Source organism: Antedon bifida, chromosome 11 (assembly GCF_963402885.1).
Source record: "Antedon bifida chromosome 11, ecAntBifi1.1, whole genome shotgun sequence".
Taxonomy (NCBI): Eukaryota; Metazoa; Echinodermata; class Crinoidea; order Comatulida; family Antedonidae; genus Antedon; species Antedon bifida.
In genome coordinates, this window is record NC_136236.1 from 14,745,852 (window position 1) to 14,762,750 (window position 16,899).

Sequence of the window (16,899 nt, forward strand, 5' to 3'; positions counted from 1 at the left end):
AACGGTAGATAATGACAATAGCAGCAAGTAACATCAACAAAAATATTTTAATGGGCAACCTTGTTTGTTACAATCATGCCTTTCTGTAGTCGAATCTCCTTATGCAACTATTTATTTGTATTATTATATGTATTACTGCTTTTTTCTCTTGATATGGATTTGTCCAAAATAAACATTTAATTGAATTGATTGAAAGGAAAGGGTAAGACATTGGAATGAAAATGTAATAAAAAGGAACATTCTTTTAAAATTAATAATAAGTATTTATTAACATCACCGATATTTTTAAAAGTTACAATATAAATAATACTTTGCATGATAATAACAAAATAAACAGTTGTTTATTAAGATTAATCAGAATTATCACAAATTATTTGACAATAGTAAATCTAATATAATTAATTCAAGTGTCATATTTAACACTTTAGTTTAAATTTTATAAGCATAACAATCTAATTCATTTTCGAGTTTAGATTATCTAATTACACCACGGTCTGCAGAATTGTGATTGCTGTATGTCTAAGCTAATGGGTGGGTCAGCGGTTCTTCGATGATGAGGCTCCAGTGGCCAAGCAGGTAGAGCTGATGGTACGATTGGTAGGTGCACACACTGAGGTAAGCGCCTTCTCTGTACACGATAGTACACAGGATAAGTTACAAAAGGTACTGGAACATTAGGATAGATATATGATGGCACTGAAGGGCGTTGCTCGTGAACGGATGACCTCAATTTTCCGGGTAATTCAGACTTCAAAACCAATGGTGGTGGAATTTGCTTTGAGGGTTTGCATACAGAAGTAGGTAGATAATGAAGGCTTCGTTTGGTTGCTACGTGTGGTGCCACTGGCGGGAATGGAAAAGCTGTCTTTGGTTCCATTGTTGGTTTCTCAGGAGATGATGACCGTGGTTGTTGAGGAGATGGTTGTTCTTGTTTTGGTTTCTGAATCTTGGTAGCATCTTCGTTTGAAGTGGGCAAGATTTGACGAACATAGTTTCGAACTTTGGTGCGTTCACGTCTTCGTCGATGTTGGAACCACGTCTAAGAAAAAAATAAATGCATAAGTAATTAGTAATTCAATTATTAATAAACTTATGTGAGCGAATAGTCTACAGCTTTTCCAATGTTGTCACTGACGCAGGAGAGGACGACATGAACATTATTTCTACACTAGCAGTGTAGTAAAAAGATTGAAAAAGATTTTTAAAACAACAAACATTTTGTCGGCAACAAGCGGCCAAAACAGTATCTGTAACACAATCGGACCAGTCACTTTATAATGTTATTGCTTTAAATTTAATTTTAAAAAGGATATCATCAAAAGATAATATTCATACCTGTATTCTAGATTCGTTGATTTTAATAACGCCAGAAATGGTTTCTCTGACGGTAATGTCAGGATAACGATTAGTCTTGAAGACACTTTCCAGAAGACGCACCTCTTGGTCACTGTACACAGTTCGTTTACGACGAAGTCTTTTAAGTGGTGGGCCATCAAATACTCCTTCAGGAATTACTGAAAATGAAAGAAATATATTTTAGATACAATTATCGCCAATTTGTTTAAAACAATCCGGAACAAAAGGTTGCGCTGCGCAGACATTAACACCCAACTATGATACCCAATTACGCCACAAATTGGTGGGGCTAAAATAGTCAGTTTATATAATATAAATCAAAAATGTTCGTTTTTATTGCAAAATGCATCATATAATGTATAGTAGCCCGAAGGCTAAAACCACAATATTTACATAACTGATGGGGCATTATAAAAATATATCAAACATCAAAATAAGAAACCATATACCATACAATAAAATATTAATATCATACACAAACAGACTGCCTGCTGCAACCAACAAAATGGTTATTTAGTTCAAAAACTTACCATATTTTGGTTGAGATTGTAGGCCTACATCAAACGAGATGGCTTCAAGTTTACTCTGGTTCTCCATGGCGTTTAACTTCGGAATGATACGAATAAATTTAGCTCTCTGTTGGTTGTGATGTGCAGGACAAGTTTGATGCAATATGTAAAAAATGTTGTGATTTATATTCTGTTACTCCCTCAGCCAGATCCTGCTATTGGACAGCAAGTAACAATGATGTTTAGGTGGTCCTGACTGCATGCACTACGCCCTGTAAACATCATAAGAAGCGCGGTACCACAATGCTGAACAATAGTTTATGTAGTGGAAGCGTTGCCGACTACATACAAGGCGGTGGGGCGGGATGACCAGGATGGCGGGATGTTTGAATTACAACAATAGCACGAGTATTAGGAAACACCCTATACGCTGTTGATTATTAGTAAACTATTGACAAAATGTGCTAAAAAAAATACATTCGAATCTAAACTTAATCCCTGGCAAGAAATATCTATTTAAATTGCTAATTCAGTTCAACATAAACATTATAATAAAATTGTAATTCAAATACTTTTCGTATTTTTATTATTTTGTATCTTGTTTTATTGTATCTTGTTAAATTTGTTTTAATAACAGCACCGTACACAATAATGAATATCATAAAATGATTGCGAAATTGGTATATACATTATACATTTCTTTCTTTTATATGGCATAAATCATTTTAAGTTCAACTTTATTCAGAAAAGCACAGATTCTTCCTTTTGGCTATGCACATACAAAATATAAATAATACACATATTAATATATACAATATTTAACATCTGACAAAATATACAATAAAGGGGAAAGAGGCATACTTATTTTTAAAATAGAACATATTGAAATATTACGCCTGATGGTAGTATATGACCATTTTCACCGGGCTAAATACCTTTTCATAAAAACTGTATTTTGTACTCATGTTAGCTGTCTTCTTCATGTTCTTATCTGATCGAATGTTTTAAAAATGAATTCAAATAATAACCATAACGTCCATAATCTTATTTGCACATGTGCAAAGCATTGTTACATTTTAAGTAAATACATGAAAGTCTAATATTCAATTTGTTGCTAATTTCAAGTGATTTGTATAACGATGAGTTTGTTATCTACGTAATGGGATTAGATAATACTAGGCCAAAAAATCATTATATAGGCACAGATTGCTGTTGATGCGCTGATTCGCCGTGTAGAGAGGTAGCTAATTCTGTCTACAATGAAGTACTCCATATTGTATTTTAAAAGTATAAAGGTGAGGAATGAAATATTTATTATTTATTATTGTGGTTTCTGTTACTGTTGTGGTATACTCAATCAGGTTATATCTATTTTTTTTTATTTCACCATCAATTTCAACCAGCAGCCAGTATGGGCTGATTTTATGAGGCACTCAAAAAGACGACAATCATGATAAAGAAGTATACAATATAAAAATATAAAGAAGATATACAATTAAAACTATAATAGCGATTACAATTTTTTTTAATGTATAGGCCTAAAGGTATAGAGTTTCGATCCATTTCGTCATGGTGAATAAACCAATAAAGTAAAACGATCTATATTTTCACTCCGAAATTTATGATGATGCCTAATTATTTTCATACTTTTGTTTACAAGTTATGCCTGCTTTTAGCAACAACAAGGGTATACTCATCCACATCAAGCGTACCGCCTATGGAACCATGCGATCCACTCAGTGCTGCTACTGGGTGTAACCAGGTACCGTAGTCTTTATTCAAACAATGCTTAGGCCTAGGCCTATTGTTAAAATAATCAGTATCAGTTTACCATTGTTATCTGTTGTGTCGGCAAGATTATGAAGCAACAATACACAGTTCTTAAATAATAGCGGTAACTTTCTAAAGCATTCATTTCTAAAATAACAAATATTTTGGGCTGACCCATATACAGTTTCTAGGCAGTTTTGTTGTAGGCTACTAGAAAATTAAATGTGCAAATATTTTACTCCAATTCCAAGTCCTAACTCATATTTTGATGTTGTAAAATAATATATACAGTGTGTATTGTGGACAAATAAAAATATCTTGACAGATGATAGTGTCTTCTGAGTCTGAGTAGGCCTAGCAACATTTCAAAATCTTACTTTCACCACCTTCCTTCAAATAACATGTATGTAATAAAAATGTAATTCTAAGTCATTCAATAAATTGTTTTACTATTTTAATGATAGTGTACCGAGCGTGAACCATGTCTACCGGATTCATATCCATTTCAACCTGGCGTTTACAATGGCACTCTTACGTGTACCCGTGGTGGACACTGCGTCAGAGGGTCAGTTCCGATTGACCCCTGGCTTGCATTTGCCCTGAAGACCCAAAGAGAAGTTCAGGTAGGCAATGTGTTAGTAGAAGGTACATATTCGATTCTCACACTGTATCATAAACAGATTCGGCGATGATTTAAATTTTTCGTAAAAGTAGGCCTAATTATTACACTGTATTTTTCCAGATAGATGAACCGTTAACGATGCTACAAATACTTGACGTAAGTTTAAAGTGTTTGTCCATGGAGCTATAAATATAGCTCCATGGTTTGTCCTTTTTGTTTATGCATGCATGTTAATAAACCAAAAACAGTAATTTATATATTTGAAAAGTTCCTGAATAGAAATAAATATTTTATAATTCAAGCTTTCCAAATTGTGTTTGTTTTTTATATTGAAAACATAATTCATTAAATATGACAAATATCTATTATTTTCATTTTTACATTAGGGACATAATGCATTCAGTACGAGAGCAGATGGATATGGTGGTGAGTATCAAATAATTATGAATAATACAAGAAAAAAAAGTACAGTATTTATAAAATGGTCGGTGTATATGGTACCAAAGCTGTTCAGTCTCCAGTGATAAGACCATCACAAAGATCATGGAATATTATCATTCTAGGCCTAACATATTTACTTGTTTTTCTTAGACTATGACACATGCGAGTGGCCACCCCCTTACGACCCACTGTGCTTAGGTGTGGCTAACCAGGAATTTACGTTCACGGATATGTTGAACATGGGCGTGCGTGGATTTGAGATTGATCTTTGGTGGTGCTACGACGAGGTAAGCGGATTGTTTAGAGAGATTTATTTTAATTAGTTCAATTATGCTCCATACATTTTGGAAGGTAGAAAACTATCTCCATACTTTAACTTAGTTACATACAAAAGAACAATTGATAATGATTCTATACACTTTTTTCTTTGTTAAAAATACAGTATTTTTTTATAATTTTCTTTCTCATTTGGAGTAGTTGAGGATGGCTCATCTTAATCTTGAAGCTGCTCTGTTATGCCTACCGACAAACCGACCATTTCGAGACGGACTACAGGAGATCGAAGATTGGCTCAATATTCCTGGAAACGAACATGAAATTATACGCATAATGATTGATGTTAGTATGAATCATTCATGTTTCAATGCATGCGCATAACAATTAAAACAAGTTGAGGTGGATAATATACTTGTACTTTCGACCAATCAGTAGCTAAAAAATGACGTCATCAATAATCATCTTTGTGTTTGTTGATAGATATACCTATATAAAAACTCACTTTATTAAAAACATACTTTTCTTTCCAGGAAGATTATATTCAAACGACCGATGCAGTAGTAAACGAAATAATCCAATCAACTATTGGGGATCGAGTTTTAACACCAGACTATCTGCAAAATGAGTTCAATGGTGAATGGCCTACCATGAGACGCATGAGAGAGGTAGTAACACATGCCATATAATGCTTCTGCTCTTTAACTTGACATAATTAAATAAATACAAATCTTTTAAATTGACAACAATTTCACAAGTCAATATTTTCGAAAACCATTTTTTTTTCCAGACTGGAAAAACAATTGTAATAAATGGAAATGGCGCTTTTTTGCATGGCGAAGTTTACATGCATCCTGCATATTGGGACGGTAGAAATATGAAAAGCGTAAGTAAACATAATATGTTTACTAAATTTTTTTATGAATCTAATATTATTAGATTCATAAAAAAATTTGAAATTTGCTACGAAAATTATAATATATGTTCTGATTTGTTTTTTTTGCAATTCATAGTTTAAAAACTATCCCGACTGTGGTGGACGGTACTACAGAAACACTACTTTACGTTTCTATGGTGACGCAACTAAATTTGGGTAATATTAATAGTTGCTTTGCTTCATTGTAAAATGTAGTACTAAAACACAACCGCATGATTGTGTTGTTGATAACGTTTTACCATTGTATTACAGACCATTCTATTCAGGTCCGCGCTCCACCGGTATCATCACTGATTTCAGCGAGCTTGTGCGTTGCGGCGTTCAAATATCGTCGGCAGATATGCTCAACCCGTCACTCATGCGCACTGCCGTTTCCACGTGGGCCGAAAATGAACCAAGTATCAAAATGACGTCACAATCATGTGTATATATTCGGTAAGGATAGCAACTAATTTAAAATTATGAGCATGACTAGACATTCTTAACTTCATATACAAAGACTTAAATACCAAATTCTTTTTTTTTCCAATTTATAGCCCCGCTCCAATTAAAATAATTTTTCGGTATAACAAAGTGGATGGTAGATAAAAAAAACTTCACCTAATATAGACCAGTAAAACATCCTAAAAAGCACATAGTTGTCATTATTTGATATTTTATCCAAATTTTAGACTATCCACCAGACGCTGGCACGCAACAGACGAATGTGAACGAAATTTGACAAGTGCTTGCCAGAGTAGGACTGACCCAGACGACTGGACACTAAGTGGAGCTTATGACAGTAATGAGTGCCAAGAAGGTTATGAATACAGCATTCCTAAGAACGGGTTCCAACAAGAAATGGTAAAGAAAATGAATAAGACATTGCAAAATTAAACGATAGAAATAATTCCTCCGTGATCAAATATTAAAATTCAGATACCTTCTATTTCTAGATACTAGAAAAGATGGAATCATCTTCATCTGATGAGGTATGGATCAACTATGAACCGTGGCTGTCTAACGATACCGATCCTGGTTCTGGAGCAACATCACTTACTAAGATTGGGCAAAAACGACTTATACAAGTTACTATTGGCCTAGGAATAGTGTTATTACTATGCTCTTAAACTTCAAGATACCTTATATCTATTTACCGTTACTGCTATACTTCATATCATGAGAAATAAAATTGCAAGCCTATGTATTGCTATACAACTATAAGCTTAGACTTAAGTTTGTTTAACAACAGAAAAGAAAAACAATAGTATTATTAAAGATCTACCCAAGATAATTATAATAAATTGATTAACTTTCTAAGTTATTCAAAAACGAAATTCATAAATAAAGTAGTTCACTGTTACGTTGTTGCTTTATTTATTGTTAAACTTGACACTTTTAGTTAATCATTGAAAGACTGATTTTGAACTTTGATTACTAATGTATTTATTTAGAGCTTCTGTCCAATGTATATACATTTATATTAATTGTTTTCAAATTGAAATGAACATCATGTGATAGAGTTACGTTACCACCATGAAATCATCCATAGCATTACTGGTAACAATTGTTGTCATTTTCACCTTCGAAATTGTAAGTATTAGAAAACTATTACCAATAATATTGTAGGCCTCTCTATATTCTGATGTACAACTCCGGATATCATAATTAATATACTGATGGGGACAAATAAAGTTCGATATATAGAATAAGAATCACATGCCTCACTCTGTTTTATATCACTTCAAACGTATTGATGTTTCTATCCATTTGTAGTAGGCAGATATTTTTTCGTTGTGTATTTTATTGAGGGAGGGGGGGGGGGAATTTTAATAATATTATACTGCAGAATCTAAACATTAATCTGGTCTGGAAAATATCTCTATAGGCCTATTATGTCGAATATTATTCAACGCTAAAAATATAATTATATGATTCTGTCTATTGGTGCTTTTAAGAAAATGACACGGATGAAAAAAAATCATATAATGGTATAGAAACTATTTAACATCGATTAACGTTTATCAAATAGATACGGTTCTATTATTAGCATTACGTTTATATAGTAGGGTACTTACTGAACGCACAGTACAAATAATTAAAGAATACCAAAATGTATATTTGATAATTGTACTATTTGTTACAGTTCGTAGACGCCGACACATGCAAGAAGGACAGTATTAGCGAGACTGTTGGATGTGAGGTAACAAAAGTGTTCTAATATATACATTAATCACAAGTTATGCGCATAAGCATAGATTAATCGACGCTGTGATAGCGTACATGACTACGCCAAATTAAATCAATGTTACTGGTTGTTTTACAGTGTAATGAAGCCGGTTATTGTAGAAAGGGTACAGTTCCTGTGGACCCGTGGATGGCGTTTGCTCTCAAAACACAAAGAGACATACAGGTGTGGATAAACTTGAACTCTGTACCCTCATTTTCTGAGGATTAGTTAACATTGTGACGTCATCGAATGTTGCAATAATATCATTCAAAACGCCTTGAACATATAACATTTTAAAATAACACATTTATTTATTTATTATTATTTTCAGATTGATGAACCATTAGATCACCTTCAAATGTTTGACGTAAGATTTATTTTTTAAACTAAACTATCAACCATTTAATTTCATCGTGTTAATCAAAATGTGCTGCCCAACAATTATTTGTTCCTTCTTTCAGGCTCATAATGCGTACAACAGCAGAGCCTCTGGCTATGGAGGTAATAACACACAATGAACTGATATTGTTGAAATAAATAAGGATACACATAGAGTAGCTATCCAAAACCCGAGATTACAATATTGCATTGCATTGTAATCTCAGCCAAAACTAGGCCTACTATTATGGAACCTATTATGCGTAATACGTGCAGTGTCTACAGTCACCAAGTGAATATATAACAGGAACACGAAACAAGGAAAGAAGAAAAGAAAAATGAATGTACCATTACCACAAAACATGATTAAAGTATTGGCCTACATAAATAATGTGATCTAAATCATTTGACTTATTACAGAAAATGACAGCTGTATCTGGCCACCGCCCTATACTAGGTATTGTACCAACTTGGCCAATCAGGAGTTTACATTCACAGATATGCTCAACTTGGGTGTTAGGGGACTAGAGATTGACAACTGGTTCTGTTACAATGTGGTAAGTTAATCCAAGGAAATCTAACAGGACACTGAGCTCGCCTTGCCAAGATAGGAACTCGTAACAGTCCTTTGATCTTATGTCTGGCTGCGACAAATATTATACCAAAATACCTTTGTACATATTCTCCGCGCGGCGCGCAGTGTCAGTTAAGGGGCGTGGAACTGATCGTGTCGCAGTCTCCGGAGCTCAGCATCTTCTTGTTTGATTGCATTAGTTAATCGGAGTTGTACAGAAGATGCAACTCGTATGCGAGAACACAAAACCTATAAAATCAATGTTTTGATAGTTATATCCATGGTAAACACAATGCATATCAAGCCAAATACTTAGGCTCTCACAGTTAACTGTTAAACAATCTTTTTGAGTACAGATGAGAATGGCGCATTCGTCATCTGAGTTATCTCTTTCCTGTCTTCCAATCCACCGAACGTTCCGAGATGGCCTGCAGGAAATTGGACAGTGGCTGTCTCGAAAAGAAAACGAAAACGAGATAATACGGATCTATCTAAACGTTAGTAAAAACAAACATTTTCTGGTAATAAGTGGGAAAAAATTGTTTGCTCAAAGAGTCGGAATGAAAGACATCTTTTTGATTTAACAGGAAAAATTCAACCAATCACATGACTTTGAAATGAATGAGGCACTTTCGGATTTTCTCGGAACACGCATGTTATCACCATCTGATCTCAAAGAAAAGTACAATGGAGTTTGGCCAACTGCTAGACAAATGATACAGGTAAGACGTCAATTCGTATTCATAAGATTTAATGGAGGAAGGAACTAGGAGGTTGTGTTTCCTAGTCTGGGGGTTTGTATCCAGATGGAACGGTTGTATAGTTACGATGCTTGGTATGATTTGATTTGGTTTCGTTTAGGATGGTAAAACAGTTGTTGTAGCAGCCAGTTCAACAGCAGGCAGTGGTCTTGTCTATACACACGGAGACGTGTATATCCATCCATCATACTGGCAAGATAAACGACGTCATTATGTAAGTATACTTAGTATTCAGGGAAGAGTGAAGTAATATGATAAAGAACAATGTATCCATAACCTGAACAAAATGACGAAAGGACCAATAGACAATCTATATCGGAAACATCTTGAACTGAAATTTTGAAAAATCAACTGAACTGACTCTATTTACTGGCGGAATATAATACAAAAAAAAACATAAACTTGAAATTAAAACACTGTATGTTTTTTTTTCAGTTTACAGATTATCCCGATTGTGGGGGTAAAAATAGTACAAATGCATTTAGGTTTTACAGCGACAGCACTCACTATCGGTAAGTATCAATTTACTTCCATTGTAAAATAATGTAATCAAATTTGTAGGATTTTTCATCTCGGACCCTGGTAAGTTGGTTTCTACTCACCACCGCCAAAGTTGCGATAATTGCACCCATGAAACCAACTTTCCTGGGTAAATAACTAAGGGACCATTAGTGAATATATTTCATCTAATTTAAATACAGAATAGCTTACGATGGACCTACACAAGTCGGTACGACGCTAGATTTGTCGGAGTTCGTCAAATGTCGAATCCAGTTTCCAGCCGTCGATCCAATAACGCCCCAAGTAATGGAAACTGCCGTATTCACATGGGCAAGTGGGCAACCAAGTCGACCACTTACGGAAGGAACATGTGTCTATCTAAAGTAAGTAAAACAAATGACAAGTATTATGGTCGCATGTGTTTTTTGGAGTTGGAAAGGTCAAAAGGGTCAAAATTATAGGACTGTATATTTGGGCAAATAAGACTAGCTTTTATAGAAATTAATGTATTTTTCAATTTGTAACCTAGCACTTCTGTCGGAAGGTGGTTCACACCAGAAGACTGTGAAACCGAACTGCCGTACGCTTGTCAAAGCACCACGGATCGTGATGAATGGATTATCAGTGATGAGGTTGGCCCATACAGAGACAGCTCATGCAAAGATGGCTACGTCTTTAGTATACCACAAACAGGCTACAGGCAACAAAAGGTAAAGTTTCCACCAATTTTGATTCAATTTCGAACATCTTCAGGAACAAATTACACATATTTCAATGTTTACATTTTTGTTCATTAGGTCCTGGAAGCGGTCGGCTTACACGAGAAAGTTTGGATAAATTACAACCCGTGGATAAAGACAACAATCAGTACTACACCATCCTCAGTCGCAAATACACTGACGTCATCGATACTAAAATGTATTTTGTTAATAGCATTAAGCATCATAGTTAGCTAGTCGGCGGGGATGCAACTTATGCAATATAGGCTACTGTATACACACTATATTTTAGGTCTACTGTATTTCTTATTTTAAATAATTAAATACAGTACAGAAAATGAATCGCTGCATTCAATGGTATTTTTTTTTCTAATCTAGGGTATAGGCACATTAATAACAATGTACACTTCTGAAATTTGTAAAATGTTAATCATAGATTATAATAAATAATAGTTTGCAGGCTAAATAAAAATCGAGTTTGGATCCTCAATTAAACAAGGGTTCCGGGTCTAAATTTTGTATTGTTTATGATAAAATATAAAGCTTTACACCAACATTCATAACAGCCCAACTTAATTTTCAGCAGCGGTTAAGGTTTAACAGAGTTCACAATAATTAAAAAATAGAAATTGTAAACTCGGAACTACCCTTTATGTAACTTGAAATTAAAGATCTGTTTTTTCTCGTAAATTGAGGGCGGTGCACATCAACAAATCCGTAGAGTGAGTGTACGTCGTAAGTATTGTTGTTAATTAGTATTTTTGTTGGTTAATTTACCACTTATTTTAAAGCTATATAAATAAAATAATGAGGGGAACCTTCGAGGAGATACACACAGAAATAATCAATGTAATTTAATGTATAATGTATTTGTGAAATAAGAATAAATGTATACAATAATCGAGGCCTATAGCTAGGCCACCACCTAGCTAGCTAGGCTGCTCTAAGCTAAATTACTAGCCGGGTAGATGGGCCCGGCCCTGCGACGTGTAGTTCTCGTGTAAAGCCAAACAGCTGCTTCCTTCTGCCTGGGCGAGTTTAGTAATTTTATAATATTATTTAGCTTACATCTGATGTGCATACTTGAAGTAACCTATCTGCTTATTTTATTTGTATTTCTCAGCAGAAAAAATAAAAAACAGAAATGCCATACACTTGTAAGGTTGTTGGGTGCCAAAATAGAGGAGGAGGAGGAGGAAAGGGTGGACAAAATGTGAGTTATTATCGGATTCCAGTCGAAAAACAACGTAGAAAGTTATGGATAGATGCTCTGAAGGTGAATGACCTGCCAGTAGCAAGTCTTGCACGCGTTAGAGTTTGTAGTGAACATTTCATTTCTGGTAAGTCACTGAAATTTTATTAAATACCCCAATCTATAAATGGTACAGTCTATGTATGCACTACATTCCCAGCTTATCAATGTTTGCAATGCTAATAATATTTTTTATATATTTTCGCAGGCAAGGCATCTTACGACCCTAAAAACCCGGACTATGTTCCAAACGTGTTCCGTGGCCAAATTAAACAAAACACTGAAAGCAAAACAATAAAAAAATACATGCAACGAAAAAGGACTGCTTCATCATCTGATAATGAAGAAGATGGTGCAACAAGCGACGTTGAGTTGGTATCTGTTGGTACAGATGACATAGAGAAAGATAATGAAGGAACATGGATTGAAGCGTCCGCTTTGGAACAATTGGTTGAGGTTGCTGAAATGGATAAAAGGACGAGGGAGTCTGAAGAAATAGAAATTATCAGTAATAAAAAAATGCGTGCAGGTAGAAGTTCAGGTAAACAAAGATCACGTCTCCAATCCTAATTGATTTTTGACACCTCCACCTGAATATGCAAATATTATTACGATAAAATACAACATTCTTTATTATTTTCAGACTTAAATTTGCCTGAATCAACAAAATCAACGAAACCGCTACCAAAAATTTTACCGAAAGGTGCAAGTGCGAACGATTGGACAACTGCAGCGGCAAACGTCAACGTGTATCTTGTACAGTTATATTGCTGCAAGTTATGTAACAAATTTGGCACAATGAGTCAGCCAGACATGATAACACACATGAAAGAATCTCACCCAAATATGTGGTATAAAGCCCAATGCTCATCAAGCCTACAAACTAAACAACGCAGTAAAAAAAAGAAAATCTTAAAATCTGCTTTGAACGAAGCCTGTACTAAAGCTAAAAATGTGACGAGTGTTCCGCAGCCAGTATATAAATCTATTCCTAAACAAGAAACAACTTTTCCTACTTTAAGTTTCAAGCACGGTTTAACGATCGTCAATAAGCTTCCAAATCGAAATGTTGAGAAAACAATGCAAGTACAGGGAGATGGACAGACGGTGACGACCTACAGATTGGGGTCATCAATGTCAAAAAACAATTAACAGATATTTTGTAATTAAAAAAGTCGGAAAATGATTGTAATCGGTATTTATAATATAACAGGTAGTAAAAACTTTAAAATGTTTTCAACTGAATAAAGTTCAGTACCTGTACTCTGTAAAATATTTATTGCTCCCGTAATTTGTAAATTGTTTTAGTATGCATGTATAGAGATTGGTCACACAAAAAACAACAGTTTTCTGAAACAATTTTAATATTGCAAATAAAGTTAATAACTATTTAACTGTAACAATTTGTTTTGTTCTACTTTTTGAACTCAAATCTATTGCGCATGCACAGAACCAATTTTAAACATTTCAACGCTTAAACTTCACGTAACATAAGCCCCTTTAGTCTAGTGACGTGCCACGAACATGAAAGGTCACTAACTGCTCAAACTAGTTGCATCAACAGGCCAAGCATTTTATATTCGTTATAGAAACCTTTTCTTTAAACTTCAAATACTTGTGCTACTATAATATCATCTGTGTATATACTTTCCTCTGGCTCCGATATTTCAACAGTTGTAAAGTTGTGCCCGACATGTTTTTCTTTGAGATGTCTGGTGAGCCCATGTTTATGTTTGTAGCTTAACCCACAATGGTGACAACAGAAGAGTTTGTCATCCGAATGCTTATGTTTATGTCGTGCAAGCTCATTGCTCCGACGGCCAGTCCAAGAGCACTGATTGCATTTAAATTTCATCTCATCTTTAGTGATATGCACCTTCTTATGACTGTACAGACTGAACCGTGTGTGTCCTACATAGTCGCATTTATCGCATGGGTACGGTATGTCTTTGTTGTGGGTCTCTTGATGGCACTTCAATGCTGATGCCAACTTAAATGATTTGCCACAAGTCTCACAAATATAGTTCTTTGTCTCAAGATGAGTATACTTAACATGAGCCTTTAAAGCTTGTGAATCTTTCGTTTTGTATGGACAAATTGAACATGAATGGTATGGTAGATTTTCACTGAAATGTTTCAGTTCTTTATGTTTTTTAATACTATCAATCCAGAAAGAGTCAAAATCGCAGAGGTCGCAGGAATGTTTTATTCCTTTGTGCACCACCATATGTTGCCGAAGTGATCTCTTTGTTTTGAAAGCTTTGTCACACTCCTTACATTTTTGTTTTCGTTCCTCAAAGTGAGAGGTATAATGGTCGCGATATACTGATTTTTTTCTGAACATTTTGTTGCAAAGGTCACAGACAATTTCTGGTTGTGATGTTGGTGGTGGACAAGATTTTCTTTTGTAAGGAGTTTTTGATTTAACTCCCTTTGGACGACCTCTTTTTTTGCCACATCTTCCATTCTTATGATGTCTGCGTAGTGATTTGCTTGAATTAAATCTGGCATTACAACCAGGACAATACACAATCTTTATTTCTTTTGGTTTCTCTTTGTGCTGCATCCCTATATGGATATTTAAAGAATGTCTGGTGTTTGTCGTGAAGTTGCAGAGTGCACAACTAATTGTTAGTGAGACTCCATTTCGCTGTGGTACCCGACATTCTGGTGTTGATTCCTGATGCTGATGTAGCTTACCATATCTAGCAAAGCTGACTTTGCATGTCTGGCATTGATATCGTATTTTTTCAGTGGTTGGTAGATGCTCGTGCGAGTGAGACCAGTGTTCATTCCAGCTAGAACACTTAAAGCCACACTGCTTACAAAAAATCTCCTTATCTTTTGCTGGTGAACAGTCTTGAGGTAGGTCTAAATTTTTGCCATCTGTAGAAACTAAGTTCAAATTAATCACAGGTTGTTCAAGAGTGAGGCAAGGTTGTTCCTGAGTAATGCCAGGTTGCCTAAGCACTATTGCAGACTGCCCAAGCGTGACTGCAGGTTGCACAAGCGTGACTGCAGGTTGCCCAAGAGTAACAGCAGGTTGTCCAATAGTGACAACAGGTTGTTCTAAAGTGACAGTAGGCTGGTTAATATGTGTCACATAGGTAACACCATTTTGAACACTTAAAATAGCTGGCGGCATAGTTGTATTGCTAAACAATGGTCCTACAGAACCAGTATTAACTGATACAGAGTCAATTGTTGTTTTGTCTGTAGCATTACTTTTGCTAATGTATGATTTTGTTATATCAATCTTTTTATTCTGTGGTTCATCTTCTGATCTGGGTTCTGCAGACCTTTTCCATGTTTTCTTTGCACTAGTGGGGCGAGGTACCATATCACTGTCAAGTATAATCCGTGTGTGTAAACTTTTTGGTGGAGACGATAAATTAGTTTTTGTTGTAGAATACTGTTTGCATAAATTATCGATAACTTCTTGTTGTTCACTTGATATATTTTTGATGATTTCTTGTTGTTTACTGCTTGTATTATCTACCAGGCTTTTGTTATTTTTTAAATCTTTGACCTTCTCACAAGCTGCCTTCCATTCTGATTCATGAACTCCAATCATATGAGCAATTACAACAGACCGACTTAATGAGCTAAACTTGTTATTGCATAATTTACAGCGATAAAACTGAATAAGTACAATGTCTAGGTTTTCTTCAGCAGCTGACCAGTCTTTACTGCTAACTGAATTCGGAAGAATCACCGGATTAACCATAATGTGAAATTGCTATGAAATCTGCAGGAAGAGAAAGAGTAGAATAGAGAGATTAGAAAATTAATTAGAAAGTAGTGATACTTGGTTCTCGAATCAGTTGCAACTTCTACTGATTACAATGAATCCATATAGAGAAAGAAATAGCACTGGCATACTTTTAGAATAGGAAATAAAATTAGGAGAAAATAGGAAATTTGTAAAAATAACAACCCATAACTTTTTAATTTATCAACAATATTGAGTGTTTTTAAATTTATAGCTCCACCAAAGTCCTCTTTTTTTTAAATACAAGAATCGAACCACAACCTTTGGCTTTCTAACCACATCATTACGCCAACAACAAGCTGATGTTGTGTTTTATTTCTTTCTTTTTCAATTTTTTTTTACCCGAACAATCAGCTGACGTTCTCTTCGCTATCACAGCTAGTTCACCAGTTAGCTAGCCAGGCCTACCTTTCTAATAAGACTAGGCCTCTACGTAGCTAGGCCTTACTAGAGCAAAGCTTGTTGTAGGCCTAGATAGACCATGCACATGTATGTACCTGACCTGTGTCTGCGACTCGTGCCTCATCATCCTTCATCGTACTAGCCTAACTAGCTAGGCCTACACTACACATCATTTACTACTACTACTAGGTAGGCCTCCTAGTACTACTATTTATTCATACGCAAGGTCTAACCTAGCTTTAATTGGGTATTTTATATGCTTAGTTATATTAGGAAACAATTTTAAACAAATATTTACGCACTTGAAACTTGAAATACTTGAAAGAAATTCTCGACAGGCTCTCCCCTCTTCATTTGTTTGTTGTGTTTTGTTATTTACAAACATAGCGCCCTCAATATTTAAATGATCCGCAGAGAGCTAGA

At 35.0% G+C, this 16,899-nt stretch overlaps 4 protein-coding genes across 7 annotated transcripts; 3 read left to right on the plus strand and 1 right to left on the minus strand.

Moving 5' to 3' along the window:
* Positions 1 to 315: 315 nt before the first annotated feature.
* On the minus strand, positions 316 to 16,836 carry LOC144855479 (uncharacterized). 2 transcript variants are annotated; one of them, XM_078713356.1, is made up of 4 exons: positions 16,779 to 16,822; positions 1,887 to 2,295; positions 1,336 to 1,514; positions 316 to 1,039 (listed from the first exon to the last, which is right to left on the minus strand). In XM_078713356.1, the coding sequence occupies exons 2-4, from the start codon at positions 1,951 to 1,953 to the stop codon at positions 479 to 481; spliced, it is 807 nt and encodes a 268-aa protein (XP_078569482.1). In that variant the 5' UTR covers positions 1,954 to 2,295; positions 16,779 to 16,822; the 3' UTR covers positions 316 to 478. The 2 variants fall into 2 exon arrangements, with proteins under 2 accessions (XP_078569482.1, XP_078569481.1); XM_078713355.1 differs by lacking the exons at positions 316 to 1,039; positions 1,336 to 1,514; positions 1,887 to 2,295 and adding an exon at positions 13,649 to 16,050 and having other exon boundaries at positions 16,779 to 16,836.
* Positions 3,583 to 7,017, plus strand: LOC144855215 (uncharacterized). The gene is made up of 10 exons (XM_078713025.1): positions 3,583 to 3,627; positions 4,100 to 4,258; positions 4,644 to 4,683; positions 4,849 to 4,985; positions 5,176 to 5,316; positions 5,505 to 5,639; positions 5,985 to 6,064; positions 6,161 to 6,343; positions 6,580 to 6,751; positions 6,844 to 7,017. Exons 1-10 carry the CDS (start codon positions 3,583 to 3,585, stop codon positions 7,015 to 7,017), a joined length of 1,266 nt encoding a protein of 421 aa, XP_078569151.1.
* On the plus strand, positions 7,424 to 11,287 carry LOC144855216 (uncharacterized). The gene is made up of 13 exons (XM_078713026.1): positions 7,424 to 7,447; positions 8,034 to 8,090; positions 8,214 to 8,300; positions 8,449 to 8,484; positions 8,579 to 8,618; positions 8,916 to 9,052; positions 9,426 to 9,566; positions 9,657 to 9,791; positions 9,931 to 10,044; positions 10,266 to 10,342; positions 10,532 to 10,714; positions 10,861 to 11,041; positions 11,129 to 11,287. The coding sequence occupies exons 1-13, from the start codon at positions 7,424 to 7,426 to the stop codon at positions 11,285 to 11,287; spliced, it is 1,371 nt and encodes a 456-aa protein (XP_078569152.1).
* LOC144855480 (uncharacterized) lies at positions 11,761 to 13,705 on the plus strand. Of its 3 annotated transcripts, none has more exons than XM_078713358.1 (4): positions 11,761 to 11,785; positions 12,177 to 12,390; positions 12,511 to 12,843; positions 12,946 to 13,705. In XM_078713358.1, the coding sequence occupies exons 2-4, from the start codon at positions 12,195 to 12,197 to the stop codon at positions 13,452 to 13,454; spliced, it is 1,038 nt and encodes a 345-aa protein (XP_078569484.1). In that variant the 5' UTR covers positions 11,761 to 11,785; positions 12,177 to 12,194; the 3' UTR covers positions 13,455 to 13,705. The 3 variants fall into 3 exon arrangements, with proteins under 3 accessions (XP_078569484.1, XP_078569483.1, XP_078569485.1); XM_078713357.1 differs by having other exon boundaries at positions 11,762 to 11,785; positions 12,174 to 12,390; XM_078713359.1 differs by having other exon boundaries at positions 11,766 to 11,778; positions 12,174 to 12,390.
* Positions 16,837 to 16,899: the final 63 nt, after the last annotated feature.